This window comes from Cervus elaphus, chromosome 9 (genome assembly GCF_910594005.1).
Source record: "Cervus elaphus chromosome 9, mCerEla1.1, whole genome shotgun sequence".
NCBI lineage: Eukaryota > Metazoa > Chordata > Mammalia > Artiodactyla > Cervidae > Cervus > Cervus elaphus.
In genome coordinates this window covers 11913388-11926706 of record NC_057823.1, presented here as the reverse complement: position 1 = coordinate 11926706, position 13319 = coordinate 11913388, and the positions used below count along the sequence as shown (strand labels likewise).

Sequence of the window (13319 nt, the reverse complement as noted above, 5' to 3'; positions counted from 1 at the left end):
TGTGAGGTGATATCTCATTGTAGTTTTGATTTGCATTTCTCTAATAATTAGCGATATTGAACATCTTTTCTTGTGCCTCTTGGCCATCTGTATGTCTTCTTTGGAGAAATGTCTATTTAGGTTTTCTTCCCATCTTTTGAATGGGTTGTTTGTTTTGATGCTATTAAACATCACGAACTGTTTGTAATTTGGCAAATAATCCCTTGGCAGTCACGTCATTTGCAAATATTCTCTCCCAATCTGTGGATTGTCTTTTCTTCTTGAATATTGTTTCATTTGCTGTGCAAAAGCCTTTGAGTTTAAGTAGGTCCCATTTGTTCATTTTGTTTTTATTTCCATTATTCTGGGAGATGGATCAAAAGAGATATTGCTTTGATTTATATCAGAGAATGTCCTGCTTATGATTTCCTCTAGGAGTTTTATAGTGTCTGGTCTCACATTTAGGTATTTAATCCACTTTGAGCTTATTTTTGTGTATGTTGTTAAAGAATAACCTAATTTCATTTTTTCCCATGTAGCTGTCCAGTTTTCCCAGCATCACTTGTTGAAGAGACTGTCTTTCCATATTTGTGCAGCCTTGCCTCCTTTGTCATAGACTAATTGACCATAGGTGCATGGGTTTATTTCTGGGTTTTCTATTCTGTTTTACTGATCTATATTTCTGTTTTTGTGCCAGTACCACATTTTTTTTGATGACTGTAGCTTTGTAGTATTGTTTGATTCCCAGGTTTATGTTCTTCTCTCTGCCCTTTTCTCCTTCGCAGTAGACAAAAGCTGTCCATGGAACCAGAAAACCGAACAGCAGTCTCAGAATTCCTCCTCCTGGGACTCTCAGAAAAGCCAGAGCATCAGATCTTCCTCTTTGGGCTGTTCCTGTTCATGTACCTGGTCACCATCTTTGGAAACCTGCTCATCATCCTGGCCATCATCACAGACTCACACCTCCACACACCCATGTACTTCTTCCTCTCCAACTTGTCCCTCATTGACATCTTCTTCTCTTCCACCACTGTCCCCAAGATGCTGGTGAACCTCTGGACTCAGAGAAAAGCCATCCCCTTTGCAGGCTGTCTTGCCCAGATGTATGCCTTCCACCTGTTTGGGACCATGGACAGCTTTCTTCTGGCTGTGATGGCCATTGACCGGTTCATGGCCATTGTCCACCCTCTGCGCTACTTGGCCATCATGAGTCCCCGTGTGTGTGGGCTGCTGGTGGTGGGGTCATGGCTGATCACCAACCTCCAGTCCATTGTCCACACCAGCCTCATGGCTCAGCTGACCTTCTGCGCTGGCTCTGAAATCCCCCACTTCTTCTGTGACCTCATGCCCCTGCTGAAGCTCTCCTGCTCAGACACACACACCAATGAGCTAGTGATCTTTGTTTTCGGCATTGTCATGGGCATCAGCCCTCTTGTGTGCAAAGTCTTCTCTTATACTTGCATTTTTCGGACGATCTTCAGGATCCCTTCTGCTCTGGGCAAATGGAAAGCCTTCTCCACTTGTGGCTCACACCTCACCGTGGTGACTCTATTCTATGGCACCATCTTTGCTGTGTACCTGCAGCCGGCATCTCCCACTTCCTCCCAGAAGGACAAGGCAGCTGCCCTGATGTATGCTGTGATCATTCCCATGCTGAACCCCTTTATCTACAGCCTAAGGAACAAGGACATGAAGGCAGCCCTGAGGAAGCTGGGTGGCAAAGTAGCCCCCATCAGTCCTAGGGCAGAATAGCTGTTCGGCACCTACCATGTTCCAGGACCCCAGTTCAGTGCATGGGACACTGAAACACATCTGTTGTTGCTCTCAAGGCATTCAGAGTCTGGTATGGAATAGAGATCTGTCAATAAATCACCACAGGTCAACACGGTAAATGTATCTGTCATAAGAGATGAATGAAGTGCTGCAGGAAAGAAAAGATGTGCATTTTCCCCATGGTTTTTCTTCCTCCTGAAGGTCAGAGTAGGAGATTTTGAAGTAGCCTTAAACTGGTCCTCCTGGGGTATCTTATAGAAATGGTACATGGATAATCCTAGTTGAATGAAAGATTAGCTACATTCAATTTTAAAGATCTTTGCTTTCAATAATGTAGAAGCAATCTAAATGTCCATCAACAGAGGAATGGGTAAAGAAGATGTGGTATGTTTATACAGTGAAATATTACTCAGCCTTAAAAAGGAACAAAACAGTACCATTTGCAGAGGTGTCAATGCACTTTGAGACTGTCATACAGAGTAAAGTAAGTCAGAAAGAGAAAAACGAGTATCATATAGTATTGCTTATATGTGGAATATAGGAAAAATGGTACAGATGAATTTATTTGCAAAGCAGAAATAGAGACACAGACATAAACAACAAACTTATGCACACCAAGGGGGCATGGGAAGTGGGAGGGACTGGGGAACTGGGACTGACATATTGACATATTGACACTGTGTATAAAACGGATAACTAATGCAAACCTACTGTGTAGCACATGGATCTCTGCTCAGTGCTCTGTGGTAACATACATGGGAAGCAAGCCTAAAAGAGACAGGATGTATGTATATGTGTAACTGATTCGCTTTGCCATACAGCAGAAACTAACACAATATTTAAAGCAACTATACTCCAATAAAAGTGAAAAATAAATGGTCTGTGTCTTAAAAAAAAAAAAAATGTGTTACATATCAACCAATTACATCACCATGCTTCCTAAGTGACCTGAGGAAGGACTCTGAGAACACAAGGTGAGCTCACCTGCTACCGATTCAGCATCAACCTCAATCTCACAGGGGGCCTAGGGGGCCTGACTTTGCATGGGGATCACTGTCATCATCAGGCCTCCCATGTCCCCCACACTGGGACATAGGAGATGCTAGCATTGGATCGTGGAGATCGTGATTCAGCAGGCTGACACTGGACCCTGGAATCTGCCTTCTTAACAGGCCGTCCAGGTGGTCCTGAAGCAGGCAGCACACAGACCACAGTGGGAGCACATTGGCCCTGAACTAGCCACAGAGTCCATGTGTTTCCTGTGATTCCACCCGATACGGTTCTATAGGTGCCGTCAGCAACAAGTGGATGCGGTGGGCTGGGCTCCATGAAGAGGTTGGATAAGGGGCTGAACTGTGTCTCCAAAAAGATATGCCGCAGTCTAACCCCTAGTACCTCAGAAAGTGACCATTTCTGAAAATAGGGTCTTTGCAAAGTAATCAAGTTATAACGAGGTCATGAGGGTCCTAATCCACTGTAACTGATATCCTTATAAAAAAGGTAGAATTTGGACACAGACATGCACCCACGGAAAAATCCATGTGAAGGCCAAGGAAGCAATCAAGGTGATGCTTCTAAAAGCCAAGGAATTTTAAAAAAAATTAATTTAATTTAAAAAAATTTAAAAAATAAAAAAGCCAAGGAATGCCAGAGATTGCCATTAAACCAAAATCTTAGAGAGAGGCATGAACAATTCTTTCTCACAGTTCCCAGAATGTGTGTGTGTGTGTGTGTGTGTGTGTGTGTCTGTGTAGAAACTCTGGAAGGTTACACAAAAGCCATTAAGAGAGATTATTCCTTGAGGAGCCTTGCTAAGAACTGGATGAATAAGGACCTGGATTGGGGAACAACATTTCATTATTCCATTGCAAGAATATTTGTTTTAATTTTATTGAGTAGAGTTGTGTTAGTTTCAGGTGTACACCAAAGTGACTCAGTAATACATATACATATATGCATTCTTTTTCAGATTCTTTTACCAGATAGATTATTATAGAATATTGATTAGAGTTCCTGTGCTATACAGTAGGTCCTTATTGATTATCTGTTTTATACATGGTAGTGTGTATATATTAATCCCAAGCTCCTAATTTATTCCTCCTGCCCCACATTTCCATTTGGTAACCATCAGTCTGTTTTTGAACTCTGTGAGTTTGTTTCTGTTTTGCAGATAGTTTCACTCGCTTCCCATGTAACGTGTGAGTGCTCAGTTACTTCAGTCGTGTCCAGCTCTTTGTGACCCCATGGACTGTAGCCCTCCAGGCGCCTTTGTCCATGGAATTCCCCTGGCAAGAATACTGGAGTAGGTTGCCAGGCCCTCCTCCAGGGGATCTTCCTGACCCAGGGATTGAAACCACAGCTCTTACATCTCCTGCATTGGCAGGTGGGTACTTTACCGCTAGTATCACCATAGTTTTACTTATACTAGTTTCACTTGTAATAGTTTCACTTCACTTATATCATTTTTTAGATTCTACATATAAGTGATATCACATATTTTTCTCTCTCTGATTACTTCACTTAGCATGATAACCTCTAGTGTCATCCATATTACAGCAAATGGCATTATTTCACTCTTTTTTATGGCTAATTTACCATATGATTCCACAGTCTTATTCATGGACATATGTCCAGAGAAAAACCATAATTCTAAAAGATACTTGCACCCCAATGTTCATTACAGTAGTACTTACAATAGCCAAGACATGGAATCAACTTAAACATCCATTAACAGAGGAATGGATAAAGAAAATGTGGTGCATGAAAAATTTCTTAACCAAGAGTTAGTATTTACACACTTTAAAAAGTTAATATTTTTAAGACATTAAAAAGCCAGTTGGGGAGAAGGTAAAAATAGAAGGATCCAGAAGATAAAAAGCAACCCCCCCAGGGAAACAGAAATGGGAGGCATGACATAGGAACCCAAACACCAAAGAATGAAGTCCACGAACAGTTTTGATTCAAGAGTTGAAGAGAAATCCCTTAATCCCCATTCAAAAATAAGCTTGGTCCCCTCTGGAAAGAAAAGGAAATACATACCCATCTGAATGCAGAGTTCCAAAGAATAGTAAAGAGAGATAAGAAAGCCTTCCTAAGTGATCAATGCAAAGAAATAAAGGAAAACAATAGAATGGGAAAGACTAGAGATCTCTTCAAGAAAATTAGAGATACCAAGGGAATGTTTCGTGCAAAGATGGGCACAATAAAGGACAGAAATGGTATGGACCTAACAGAAGCAGAAGATAATAAGAAGAGGTGGCAAGAATACACAGAAGAACTATACAAAAAAGATCTTCATGACCCGGATAACCATGATGGTGTGATCTCTCACCTAGAGCCGGACATCCTGGAATGCAAAGTCAAGTGGGCCTTAGGAAGCATCACTACGAACAAAGCTGGTGGAGGTGATGGAATTCCAACTGAGCTGTTTCAAATCCTAAAAGATGATGCGGTTAAAGTGATGCACTCAATAGGCCAGCAAATTTGGAAAACTCAGCAGTGGCCACAGGACTGGAAAAGGTCACTTTTTAGTCCAATCCCAAAGAAAAGCAATGCCAAAAAATGTTCAAACTACCACAAAATTGCACTCATCTCACATGCTAGCAAAGTAATGCTCAACATTCTTCAACCTAGGCTTCAACAGTACATGACCCGAGAACTTCCAGACATTCAAGCTGGATTTAGAAAAGGCAGAGGAACCAGAGATCAAATTGCCAACATCTGTTGGATCATCGAAAAAGCACGAGAATTCCAGAAAAACATCTATTTCTGCTTCATTGACTACAGTAAAGCCTTTGGCTGTGTGGATCACAACAAACTGTGGAAAAACTCTTAAAGAGGTAGGAATTCCAGACCACCTTACCTGCCTCCTGAGAAGCCTGCCTGCAGGTCAAGAAGAAACAGAACTGGACATGCAACAATGGACTGGTTCCAAATAGGAAAAGGAGTACATCAAGGCTGTATATTGTCACCTTGTTTATTTAATTTATATGCAGAATACATCATGCAAAATGCTGGACTGGATGAAACACAAACTGGAATCAAGATTGCAGGGAGAAATATCAATAACCTCAGATAGGCAGATGACACCACCCTTATGGCAGAAAGCAAAGAGCAACTAAAGAACCTCTTGATGAAAGTGAAAGAAAAGAGTGAAAAAGCTGGCTTAAAATTCAACATTCAAAAAATGAAGATCATGGCATCCGGTCCCATCACTTCACAGCAAATAGACAGGGAAACAATGGAAACTTTGAGAGACTTTATTTTCTTGGGCTCCAAAATCACTGTAGATGGTGACTGCAGCCATGAAATTAAAAGATGCTTGCTCCTTGGAAGAAAAGGTATGACAAATCTAGATAGCATATTAAAAAGCAGAGACATTACTTTGCCAACAAAGGTCCATCTAGTCAAAGCTATGGTTTTTGGAGAGGGAGGTGGGAGGGGGGATCGGGATGGGGAATACGTGTAACTCTATGGCTGATTCATATCAATGTATGACAAAACCCACTGAAATGTTGTGAAGTAATTAGCCTCCAACTAATAAAAAAAAATTTTTTTTAAAAAAAGCTATGGTTTTTCCAGTAGTCATGTACGGATGTGAGAGTTGGACCATAAAGAAAGCTGAGTGCCAAAAAATTGATGCTTTTGAAATGTGGTGTTGGAGAAGATTCTTGAAAGTTCCTTGGACTGCAAGATCAAACCAATCAGTCCTAAAGGAAATCAGTCCTATACATTCATTGGAAGGACTGATGCTGAGGCTGAAGCTCCAATACTTTGGCTACCTGAGGCAAAGAACTGACTCATTGGAAAAGACCCTGATGCTGGGAAAGATTGAAGGCAGGAGGAGAAGGGGATGACAGAGGATGAGATGGCTGGATGGCATCACCGACTCAATAAACATAAGTTTGAGCAAGTTCTGGGAGTTGGTGATGGACAGGGAAGCCTGGTGTGCTACAGTCCTTGGGGTCACAAAGAGTTGGATATGACTGAGCAACTGAACTGATACTGATTTATGCAGCATAAATTTATTGATCACTTTGCAGGAGCTTTCACTGGTGAACTTAACTGTATAAGTTCCCTATCCTCCTGGAGTTTCCTTCATGATGGAATAAGTGAAAGGACATATATTCAGGCACCTGAGCACCCTGGGGAGGGGCTTGAACCTCTAGACCACCCTGCATGGGAACTGCCATGAGGTTCAATTTGGGCTGGGAAGGGACACTAGGGGGTTTTCTAGTGAGAATGTATCCTTAATGGAGTGTATCCTCCACTTTGTCACCCACTCCATTATCCCAAAGTACCCATACGCCAGACAACGGGTCACAAGTGGCAAGAATACAAACAAGACAATTAGCATCTTCCTTCTTAACAAGGAGCCATGGGATTAAAATGCCCAAGAGCCCTCAAACTCTAAATACCCTGCTGTGACCCTGTTCGCATACCCCAGCTGGGGTGGGAATACATGATTCCCTCCTCTACACCACAGACATCAGTCTCCCCTCAGAAGTCACAGCTGAGGGGTCTCCTCACTTCTTTCCCAGTGTCTTAGCATTGACCTCAGAATCCTATGGGATCCAGTGGAGACGGAGTCTGCCAAGACCATTCTCTTGGTAACACCCTCCTGGTAAGTCAGCCAAGGATGGAGAACAGGAGTGAACTGGAGGGGCTGGGGAAGAGGAACTGCATCTCTTCCTGAAAGGAGAGAGACTGTGAGGGGAGAGGGAGAATGAGAAAAAGAAGAGGGACTGAGAGCAATTCTATATTCCCTGAGAGGGCAAAAGGTACAGAGGACAAACTCACTGTGGCCAGTCATGTGCAGAAAAAGCATTTAGAGTCCGTGGATGGAGGTCACCATAAAACAGTTTTCTCCAAAGCTGAGGTTCTTCAAGTACAGTCCTGGACCAGTAGCAGCTGTGTCCCCTGAGAACTTCCTAGAACTATTGTTTCTCAAGCCCCATCCCAGACCCTCCAAGGCATGGGCACAGATACCTGGGTTTTAACCAGCTCCCTAGGTGGCACTGATGTACACTCAAGGCTGAGAACCACTGCCCTAGTGCAAACAAGGGCTTCCTGTCAACAACCAAAGACAGTTGGAAATGTGTAGCCAGGAAGGGACTCACAGTAGTACAGGCTGCCCAGAGAAGCCTGAGCATCACCCTATAAAAACCTCAAACCCTTCTCTAAAAACCCTTGAAAATTAATTAAATCTCTGCTGGAGATCTCTTGAGGTTACCCAGGAAGAGCTTGCGCTGCTAACTTTTCTAAAGCTCCCTTTCACACCTGTTCACCTTCCATGGTCCTGCTCCTCATAGCAGGGATTAGCATCTCTTCCTTGTTCTCAAAACACCATGGGGTCACCTCTCACCTTTCTTATACCGATCAAACTATATACTGTGTTGTCCCATTTACTTCAGCAAACCTTAAACCTTTCTATAAACCAATGTTCTTGGAAGGCAGGTAGATAAGAATCTAAAACACTTGTAATTGAAGAGGATGACTTAGAACATGTTGGGAGAGTTTGACTGTGAAACACCACTGCTCCTAGGGTGTGAGTGGCCATACTCAGAAGCAATGGAGTTTGAGAGAGAAAATAAACCTCAGTTCAACTAAGAGCCCAACCACCTGCAGGTTGAGTGCCCAGAACATCTCTCTCAGCCCCCGTCTTTTTTTTTTACTGCACCACCTGGCATATGGGTTCAGACCAGGAACTGAACCCATGACGTCTGCAGTGGAAGCATGGAAGTGTGGATTCTTAACCACTACTCTGCCAGAGAAGTCCCAGCCCCAGTCTTTCTATTATCAGTTGTGGTCAGCACCATATACCTCTCAGAGTCATTGTGAAATCTACACATGAAGAAACTCTGGGGACTTCCCTAGTGGTCCATTGGTTAAGACTCTGCATCCCCAGTGCAGGGAATGCAGGTTCGATCCCTTGTCAGGGACCAAAGAATCCACATGCCATGTAGCTCAGCCAAAAAATAAGAGAAAATTTTTTAAGAAATAAAGTGTTGCTCCTTAGAACTCTCAACACTTTTGTTGTCATTAAATGCCTCAGATATGTACTTGTCAGAAATTGGTTTTAAGACCAGAGGACTTAACCAGGTAAGAAAAGAGGGCAGCATCCCACTCCTGGGCATACACACCGAGGAAACCAGAATTGAAAGAGACATGTGTACCCCAATGTTCATCGTGGCACTGTTTATAATAAGCAGGACATGGAAGCAACCTAGATGCCCATTGGCAGACAAATGGATAAGAAAGCTGTGGTACATATACACAATGGAATATTGCTCAGCCATTAAAAAGAATGCATTTGAATCAGTTCTAATGAGGTGGATGAAACTGGAGCCTATTATACAAAGTGAAGTAAATCAGAAAGAAAAACACCAATACAGCATATTAACGCATATATATGGAATTTAAAAAGATGGTAACGATGACCCTATATGCGAGACAGCAAAAGAGACACAGATATAAAGAACAGACTTTTGGACTCTGTGGGAGAAGGCGAGGGTGGGATGATTTGAGAGAATAGCACTGAAACGTATATTACCATATGTGAAATAGATCACCAGTCCAGGTTTGATGCATGGGACATGTTGCTCAGGGCTGGTGCACTGGGATGACCCTGAGGGACGGGATGGGGAGGGAGGTGGGAAGGGGGTTCAGGATGGGGGACACATGTACACCCATGGCTGATTCATGTCAATGTATAGCAAAACCACTACAATATTGTAAAGTAATTAGCCTCCAATGAAAATAAATGAATTAATTTTAAAAAATAAAGAAACGAGGGCAGCAAAGGAAAATCCTCTCATTGCTGGAAAGAGATGATATTAGCATTTTACAAGGACCTGGTGAATCGTGACACATTGCTTTTTTTTTTTTCTATGTTGTCTATGTATCATAAGAGACACCTAGCATCTAATATGTTCTCTATGAGTCTTCATTAATTTAAAGAAAGGATAAACACATCCAGTGGAAAATGGAGACTTAAAGAGGCAAACGCAACCAAGCTTTGGTGGTCTTGTATGAATCTGCTTTCTCTGAACTTTCTATATGAACCTGATTTTTGTTGTATAATTGCCCAGTCATGTCCGACTCTTTACGACCGCATGGACTGCAGCACACCAGGCCTCTCTGTCCCTCACCATCTCCCGAAGTTTGCCCAAGTTCATGTCCATGAACCTGCTAACTCCCAATAAATAATGGGAACTTTCTAAATAGATGGGGAAACAAAACTAGGATCAAACTCATTGTCAGCTTAAAATGTGTGAATGAGAATAGTATCAGGCATGATGACGTGTTGGCATTTCTTTAACACTTGCTCTCTCCTGTTCGTTCCTTCGGTCCATATTTTCGTATCAGTTCGTGTCAGAGTGTTATTTTACAAACTCACTCTTCTGTCATCATATTAACTCCAGGAACACACATGTAGGACATTCTGCTTTTTGTCAACTGACACTTGATCATACCTTTCTTGTTGTCATGGAAATGGCTTATCTTTGAATAGCCCAGGCTGTATCTGGGAGTTTTTATTTTGAATAAACTTTCTGAACATCTGTTTGACATGATACAACAGTGTATATTTTACTGAGGGTACAAAACTGTTTCAAGGAGCAGTGATGGTTGGTCTAGATCATACGAAAATACAGAATTTCTTGTCCTGCAAAGGTACTGCTGAGACCAAAGGTACTTCCAAAATGCCACTAGCTTTTTGTTTTTAAATATATATTATGTTTATTTGGCTGTGCTGGGTCTTAGTTGTGGCACACGGGCATGTGAACTCAACTCTTAAGTTGAGGCCTGCAGACTCCTAAGTTGCAGCATGTAGGATCTAGTTCCCTGGTCAGTGATCAAATTGGGCCCCCTGCACTGGGAGCATGATGTCTTAGCCACTGGACTACCAGGGAATTCCCCAAAATGCCATTAGCTTTAAAGTTCCAGGTATTCTTTTGTTAGTGTGAAAGCTCTCTATAAAACTTCCACTTTACCAGCATTCTTGGGTTCATTCAAAGTCACTGTTTCCCCTGAAAACATGTGACTACTGTCCCAGTGCACCAAATGCTTGAGGCCAGGGGCCTGCTCACTAGCTTGCTGAAACATTTCTGCTCAGTTGAGTCATTTTAAATAATGCCAAACCTGATCATGCTGATTGCAGTTGCTGCTACAGATGCATTGTTTAAATAATACTATAAAAATTAACAAACTATAAGAGAAAGGAGGAAGGAAGGATGGAATGGAGGGAGAGAGGGAAGGAAGAAGAAGGGAGAGAAGGAATAGGAAATGTGGTTTCATGAAATCCAAATTGTATGCTTTGTAAAGACTTAATAAGAAAAAGGAATCATTTTAAAAACCTGTCAAAATAGATGTGAGCAAGGTAATGGAAGGCAATTTGGATGTAGAAGTGTAAAAATCTGAAAGTATTCTGTACCCAGATTGTTTTGCAAGGATCCTCAATTCCTTGTTCCACATTCATGAAAAAAAAAAACAGAACACAGATTTCAGCCTATGTATATGGCTAAGGCAAGGCAGCTGATACAGATCCACCACCAATTTCCTCATACTAGAAAAGATCTTGGTCTTCATCAAAAAGTCCAATGAATAAATTTACATACTGGACTCAAGTTAAAATGTAAAAGGTATGTTTGTCCACTTTATGTTTCCACTCTTTTGCTGGAGTTTCCAACACTGGTCCTCATCGCAACAAATGAGAAGGGGTCTACCAAGTCATCACCTGGGAGCAGATCATAAAGTGTCCCTAATGAAATTAGAGTTCATTGGATGCTTCAGAAAAGTGCTATTCATCCTTATATCGCTAGTCACGAACCTAAAAGAGATGCTAAAATTATGTCTTATTGATGGAGGAGGAAAGGGAGGAAAGGAAAGAAAGAAAGAAGAAGGGAAAAGAAGAGAAAGAAGATGATCAGGTTTGGATTTGATTTCTCTCAATTTGATCTTCTATGAAGCTTGGCTCCACTGAAGAGAAATGAAGCTGTTAATGAATAATACCTAAATTGTCCCAAAACAACTAAGTCAGACATTTGAGACTATCCATTCTCAGACAAGGATGCTTTTCCTTGGGGAAACAGAAATCCATGGGAGGGAGCTATAAGAATCCCATGGATTTTCACAAAACACACAGGTTTGCAGGGAGCTGAGATGGAACTCCATCTCTGACTCCAAGCTTCATGTCTCTCATCTTCCTCCTTTTCTCCTTCGCGGTAGACAAAAGCTGTCCATGGAACCAGAAAACCGAACAGCAGTCTCAGAATTCCTCCTCCTGGGACTCTCAGAAAAGCCAGAGCATCAGATCTTCCTCTTTGGGCTGTTCCTGCCCATGTACCTGGTCACCATCTTTGGAAACCTGCTCATCATCCTGGCCATCATCACAGACTCACACCTCCACACACCCATGTACTTCTTCCTCTGTAACCTGTCCCTCATCGACATCTTCTTCTCTTCCACCACCATCCCCAAGATGCTGGTGAACCTCTGGACACAGAGAAAAGCCATCCCCTTCGCAGGCTGTCTTGCCCAGATGTATGCCTTCCACCTGTTTGGGACCATGGACAGCTTCCTCCTGGCCATGATGGCCATTGATCGGTTCATGGCTATTGTCCACCCTCTGTGCTACTTGGCCATCATGAGTCCCCGTGTGTGTGGGCTGCTGGTGGTGGGGTCATGGCTGATCACCAACCTCCAGTCCATTGTCCACACCAGCCTCATGGCTCAGCTGACCTTCTGCGCTGGCTCTGAAATCCCCCACTTCTTCTGTGACCTCATGCCCCTGCTGAAGCTCTCCTGCTCAGACACACACACCAATGAGCTGGTGATCTTTGCTTTCGGCATCATCATGGGCATCAGCCCTCTCACATGCATCCTCCTCTCTTATATCTGCATTTTCTGGGCGGTCTTCAAAATTCCTTCTGCTCAGGGCAAATGGAAAGCCTTCTCCACTTGTGGCTCACACCTCACTGTGGTCACTCTATTCTATGGCACCACCTTCACCGTGTACCTGCAGCCAGCATCTCCAGCCTCCTCACAGAAGGACAAGGCGGCTGCCTTGATGTGTGAGGTGGTCATCCCCATGCCGAACCCCTTTATCTACAGCCTAGGGAACAAGGACATGAAGACAGCTCTGAGGAAACTGGTCAGCAAAGTAGTCCCATCTCAGTCTTAGGACAGAATAGTTTTTTAGCATCTACCATGTTCCTTGGGCTTCCCTGGTGGCTCAGAAGGTCTGCCTGCAATGCAGGAGACCCAGGTTTGATCTCTGAATCTGAAAGATTCCCTGGAGAAAGGAGTAGCTACCCACTCTAGTATTCTTGCCTGGAGAATCCCATGACAGAGGAGCCTTGTGAGCTACAGTCCATGGGGTCACAAAGAATCTGACACGACCAAGCCACTAACACTTTCACTTTCACTATATTCCAGGACCACTGATTAGTGCCTGAGATACAGGAATACATCCCATCTCTGCTCTCAAGGCATTCAGAATCTGGTAGGTGATGGAGACGTGTCAGTAAACTGTCACAGAGCAACATGGTGATTGTGTCATAAGAGAT

The 13319-nt window shown here is 42.9% G+C and overlaps 2 protein-coding genes across 2 annotated transcripts; both read left to right on the top strand.

The window, feature by feature from the left end:
* Window positions 1-780: 780 nt before the first annotated feature.
* LOC122700992 (olfactory receptor 1I1-like) lies at window positions 781-1731 on the top strand. Its single transcript, XM_043914017.1, has one exon. The coding sequence runs from the start codon at window positions 781-783 to the stop codon at window positions 1729-1731; it is 951 nt and encodes a 316-aa protein (XP_043769952.1).
* Window positions 1732-11992: 10261 nt separating this feature from the next.
* Window positions 11993-12934, top strand: LOC122701026 (olfactory receptor 1I1-like). The gene has a single exon (XM_043914049.1). The coding sequence runs from the start codon at window positions 11993-11995 to the stop codon at window positions 12932-12934; it is 942 nt and encodes a 313-aa protein (XP_043769984.1).
* Window positions 12935-13319: the final 385 nt, after the last annotated feature.

What these genes read in the sequence shown, in the direction of transcription:
- LOC122700992 (XM_043914017.1), top strand. Translation starts at nt 781, where the DNA reads ATGGAACCAGAAAACCGAACAGCAGTCTCAGAATTCCTCCTCCTGGGA.
- LOC122701026 (XM_043914049.1), top strand. Translation starts at nt 11,993, where the DNA reads ATGGAACCAGAAAACCGAACAGCAGTCTCAGAATTCCTCCTCCTGGGA.